At 39.0% G+C, this 5,776-nt stretch overlaps 1 protein-coding gene across 2 annotated transcripts; it reads left to right on the forward strand.

The window, feature by feature from the left end:
- Positions 1-1,133: 1,133 nt before the first annotated feature.
- On the forward strand, positions 1,134-3,881 carry LOC146367556 (complement C1q-like protein 2). 2 transcript variants are annotated; one of them, XM_084913243.1, is made up of 5 exons: positions 1,134-1,295; positions 1,424-1,540; positions 2,787-2,957; positions 3,085-3,207; positions 3,318-3,872. In XM_084913243.1, exons 2-5 carry the CDS (start codon positions 1,477-1,479, stop codon positions 3,596-3,598), a joined length of 639 nt encoding a protein of 212 aa, XP_084769369.1. In that variant the 5' UTR covers positions 1,134-1,295; positions 1,424-1,476; the 3' UTR covers positions 3,599-3,872. The 2 variants fall into 2 exon arrangements, with proteins under 2 accessions (XP_084769369.1, XP_084769370.1); XM_084913244.1 differs by lacking the exons at positions 1,134-1,295; positions 1,424-1,540 and having other exon boundaries at positions 2,741-2,957; positions 3,318-3,881.
- The last annotated feature ends 1,895 nt before the right edge of the window (positions 3,882-5,776 follow it).

Genomic DNA, 5,776 nt, shown 5'->3' on the forward strand with positions numbered 1-5,776 from the left:
TCATCATAAGTAATTCCTGTGATGTTATCTTCTTCAACGATAAACACAATGTAGACATCCTACCTAAACTCTTCCTCCACAACTCTTTATACTGGGGCTCCTTTCACAAAAAAAGCAACAAATCAGAAATGCTCGACTCCGATTGTGCTGATTACAAAGTTTGTGATTTGTTTGTTGTTATCTCACTGGGAAAATTAAACTAGGTCTCATTTCCTCATGTTGGTTTCACTGTTTTCAAAGTCAAAAAGACTTTTTTCTACCCCCAAGGGGCATTTAAGATACGAACCGAAACCATAGAAAATGCACAACATGAGGAAAGACGAGGAGAAAAAAAGAACTCCACCCAGACTGAGCTCCAACAGGGAGATGAACTTGAGAACACTTTTCTTTGATAACAACAGATTAGTTAGACTATTGTGTTGTATGCTTTCACAATTACAACAATGGGGCTTGAAACTGCATTTTCATGAAGTGTAATTCAAGATAAACATTGTCTCTGAGTTGTCTTTGTCTTGATTATTGGAACTGAAGAAAATAGGAATACCGTGTTACGGTCGCTGACCTCTAGTGGCTCTCCCCCTGTGAGTTTTTTTCTCCTGTATAGGAATTTCTTTTACTTATGTATTAATCACATTATTGTATGATGCCTTGGTGCCACTGGATTTTAACATGTCTGACACTCATACGTTAAGACAAATGGTAGGGGGTGTAGTAAGGATGTTGGGGGAAACAGGAACTCCACAGTAAGAGTCTTTTCTCTTCGAGGACTCTGGGAGGTAGCAAGGGAGTGTGAACCTTAAGGTGTGAAACAGCTGTGTACTGCCTTTTGTTCCTGGAGAAGGTATTTAACTAAGAGCCATGCTAGGCTCAGTGAGAACTCTGCTGACCGTCTGTCCCGCGGTCATGCAGGCTCTCCCCAAGCTTGGTTGTCTGTTGTCTTTGTGTGCTTTGATTAAAGAATGTTAGCTACCGCTCACCGCTCGTCTACGGGCTTTATTTAAATGGAAAACTTCCACAACACTCCCCTTCCTGTGTTCCAGGTCTGCCTCGTGAGCCACAGCTGAGGTGTGTTGCAGCTCGTCAGCCACGGCATATAATCTGCCATCCCAAACAGCCACGCCCTTCCACTTCCCCATTTTGCCACAGCTGTGAGCTACAGTGGTTTGGGCAGCGTGCGTGCGTGCGTGCGTGCGTGCAAACTCTGTGTAAACTCTGTGTAACTTTTGCTTAAGAGCCTCCCTGTGTTCATTTTTACTTTAGCTGGCAGCTGGCAGATCTGAAATCATCAATCCAAGGTAAGAACATAACACAGCTGGAGGTTTTTATTCTCACATGTATAGATCTTTATCAGTGTACTGATACAGGTTCATGTTTTGTTGTTGTCAAACCAAACAAATAATCCCATATTTTCATGCAACTCCAGGCACCCGTGTGGCATTTGGAGAATCTATCGGCAATGTTGGAAATACTGGATCAATGCAGATCACACTGACTTACAACACTGTCTACTTTAACTCAGGTTCTTACAACCCTGCAACAGGTAAACTTAACATAATTATATGTATTCTTACATTTATGAGTTTATTTGTTAGATAAGTGCTGCATTTCACTACCACTAAACTTCTTAGCACCATATAAGCACACTATTCACTATGAACTCATCGGGTTGTATGTAGAGACCAAATGGTACAATCAGCTGTCAGAGCAGGTATTCACAAAATCCGCTCAGCACAGTTTTATGCAATAAAATTGTCTATTTTCCCAAGCACATCCAAACAGTTAACAACATGTTTCTACACATGCATCACACCACAAACATTACTTGTCACCAAAGCACAAAAGGGACTCCCAGTATCCATCAGCATACCAGCAAGAAAAAACGAATGAAAGTGGGCAGTATATAGTTGGTTTTTAACATAAAACTCATTGCTGCAACCAGGGGCAGCGTAAATGTAACCTCCTATGTTTTAGCTTCCTTGTTAAACACTCAGTTCTGTCACTAGTTAGTTAACTTAAATTAATTAATTGGGTTTATTAGTAGTAAACAACCAACCAAGCTAGTGACATCACATTCTGTACTGGCACAAGATGGTCCTACACATGCCCTAAAAAAACCCTTGTTTTTTCTTGAATCCAGCTTCACAGACACTGTTAAAGCTACGCCAGACTCTTTGGAGCAGTGCTCCGTGGTGTAAATTAGCCATAATACATGTATTGTTTCACATTGCCTACTATAAACATGCAGAGAAATAACCTCAAACAAGAAGAAGCATGAGTGATAAAGAAGAGCAGGACAGCTGGATGCCTTAATTCTAACAGTAGGTTTGCTTGTTAGACTATTGTATTGCATTTGCATTTGCATGCTTTCACAACTTTTACTTTGTAATCTCCAGTATAAAAATTCTCAGTTTAAATGTTGAGTTCAAGTTCACCTTAGAATGTAGCTGAAATTGCTATTCATAATGTCTACTACTACTGCTGCTGATTTCCAGCGAGAAGTCCAACATTACTCACTGCGTACTGACAGACATTTGCTATTTCTGCTGTTATTTCAGTTCATGTGGCTTAAAACAGGTTTTTCATGAAGTGTTATCTTGTCTCAATCACATAATTATTGTCTCCGAGTTTTCTTTGTGCTTGTTTATCGGAAAGGAAAAAAATAGGGACACTTCCGTCTTTGTGATATATATCTAGAGCCTTGTGGGGGGAACTAACACAGATGAACAGAAATTCTGAAAAGATGAAGACCGCAGTCTTAACCTTATGCCTCTTCTTTCTGTGTGCAGCTGCCTTCCCTCAGCTGGGTGGCCAAGCATTTGAAAGTCAAGGCTCTCTTGTTGGGACACCTCAACTCTTTGCTGAGACAAATGAACAACTTTGCCGAATATTACGACAACTAGAAGCCAAGCTGAATAATACTGAGAAACAGCTGGCAGATCTGAAATCATCAATCCAAGGTAAGAACATAACACAGCTGGAGGTTTTATTCTGACATGTATAGATCTTTATCAGTGTACTGATACAGGTTCAGGTTTTGTTGTTGTCAAACCAAACAAATAATCCCATATTTTCATGCAACTCCAGGCAGCCGTGTGGCATTTGGAGCATCTATCGGCAATGTTGGAAATACTGGACCAATGAGTGCAGAGATCACACTGACTTACAAATATGTCTTCTTTAACTCAGGCTCTTACAACCCTGCAACAGGTAAACTTAACATAATTATATCTATTCTTACATTTATGAGTTTATTTGTTAGATAAGTGCTTTCACTACCACTAAGCCATATAAGTTGTAACTGTGTCCATCATCTCCAGGTATTTTTACTGCTCCGGTCAGAGGAGTTTATTACTTCAGCTTCTCTGGTCATAATTTATCAACTAGACCGATGGGTCTGCGTCTGATGAAGAATGGAGAGCAGATGGTGACAGTGTACAACCATGCTGCTGGAAATCGCTATGAGACAGCCACCAATGGCATGACTCTGCAGCTGGCTGCAGGAGACCAGGTGTACATGAGGCTCCGTCCGGACACCTGGATTTTTGATAATGTCAACAACCACAGCACCTTCATTGGCCATTTGTTATTCCCTCTGTAAGCTCAGACAAGCATAGTTTGAATAGCGAATGAGTAAACAGAACAATATTGACATGTAGAGTTTGGTTGATTACTTTCGGTGGTGACTTTCCCACCGAAAGAGGGTCTTGGCCCTCTCCCCTGGCCAAGACCCTCATGGGTTACAGTAACAATCTACAGCTTTAGAACATGGTGGTGGTGTCAGAATTAAAACCAATATTTTATAAGAGTTTGTGTCTCAATGGAACAATAAAGTCTGAATATGTGCAGCAATTTCACTTCTCTTTTTTTTTTTTTAGTCAGGTTTGCTCCATTGACTCATTTTAAGGTAAACATAAATATACATTTGTGTGTGCTGTTTTGAGGTGATTTCTTGGTCAAAATCAATAATAGAAGTATTCTGATTTAAGTGTGTGTATTTCTTTTTTTTTTTTTTTAAATTATGTGCAAACCCATCCAGACTTGAGTTAAGGTCACTAAAGTTCAAGCTACATCTGGACACGTTTGTTCAAATTATTCTGTTACAACAGCAAAGAAAAAACACATAAAACGCCACAACAATTATTATTTGTTATTAAATAATTAAATCATAACAACTAATTATCCAAAGGTAAGTATACTATTTATCCACATTAAATATATCAAGTAGAGTGATATATAACTGAATAAAACAAAATACAAAACAAATATTGTAATAAAAAAACATAAAATACCCCCCCCCCCCCATGAAATAAAATACATTTAAATTTAATTGCAAATATTAAATAACTGTAAAATTTATAATGTGGTTTTGCACGTTTGCATATTCAAATTTACTCATGAACAAAAAAACATAAAATATATGATCCTCATACAGTTCATTCTTAGGTTATCAGTATAAATGCTCTGAAGTTTGAAGAAAAATTGTTCACGTATAAAATTATAATTTAACAAATATGGTATATTTTAGGTGAAAAAAAAAACATTAAACAAGAGTTTGCTGGTGCTATTGTACTGATCACTTTTACTTAGATGAGTTTATTTTTTGTTTACAGAAATCGTTTCACTTTCTCATTACGGATTGACAAAGCCAGAAGTGTCAAGTGTTTGGATAACCAAAATGAGCAGAATTGACCATATGTGAGAAATGAATGTCTGAAATAATCGTTTGTTTTTAAACTGTTTATCCAGCCAGGAGTTCAGTGGGACTGCAGCCAGTCCTAGCTGACAATCGGGCAGGACCCACTTCATGAGCCAAAAACACATCAGGTACCACACCCACACAATAATAAAAAAATATATCAAACATTAGAATAACATTTAAATTAAAAGCAATCAAACTTTAAGTTTAAAACAAACAAACCACAGCACCGCCATACCAGGATGGTATTTATTTTTCTTTTTAAGCTAGAAAGGGAGAAGTTTTTTTTAATCACATTTATATTAGTCTTATTTATATTATTAATAAATGTTACAGTTTTACATTTAAATAATAGACCATCCATCATACACATCATGTCATGGTCTGGGTATGTGGCTGTAGAAGTCCACTGAAGGTCTGGACCTCCCTGATATCCACTTATGGGCAGGGCCTACAGCCTCCCTCACCTGAAGCTGATTGAGGCAATTAGGTTGGAGATTTAAACTGCTTGCTGACACTGCTTCCTTGCCAGTTTGTCAACTACCCTATGTTGGTAACCGCTTCATGTCTATGATTCTCAAGTGCTTTACTAACCTTGCAATCTTGTGTTCTAGTTACTCCTGGAAATCCCATCACACTGAACAACTCATCTTGGAAATCTGGTTAACCTGCCTGCTTTCAGAATCATCACCAAACCCAACTGGACCGCACCACCTCTCCTTCAACGCTTCCATCTCCCACCAAGACGAAGATTTTCATAGCTTCCACCCTCTCCAGAACTCCTCATTGGCTACCGCTTTAACACTGCTCTCCTCTCTTCCAGTACGTACCTAATCACCAGCCAGCTGCCGTTGCTTTCTTGGACCTGTCCCCTTGCTTTATCCCTCTCCCCTGGCCAAGACCCTCAAGCCCCATGTGTCAAGCCTTAAGTCAAGTGCCATCGTAACCATCATTCTTGTGCTAGTTAATAAACCTTTGTTAAACCCTTTCCTCAGCATCCGCTTTGGGTTTTCTGCATGTGGGTTTGATTTTTGGTACTCGGCCTCCAGCTGTTTTGTGACACATCAAAATAATGAATAT

The sequence above is a fragment of the Perissodus microlepis genome, chromosome 18, assembly GCF_051167445.1.
Source record: "Perissodus microlepis isolate ML-2025 ecotype Zambia chromosome 18, ASM5116744v1, whole genome shotgun sequence".
Classification (NCBI taxonomy): domain Eukaryota; kingdom Metazoa; phylum Chordata; class Actinopteri; order Cichliformes; family Cichlidae; genus Perissodus; species Perissodus microlepis.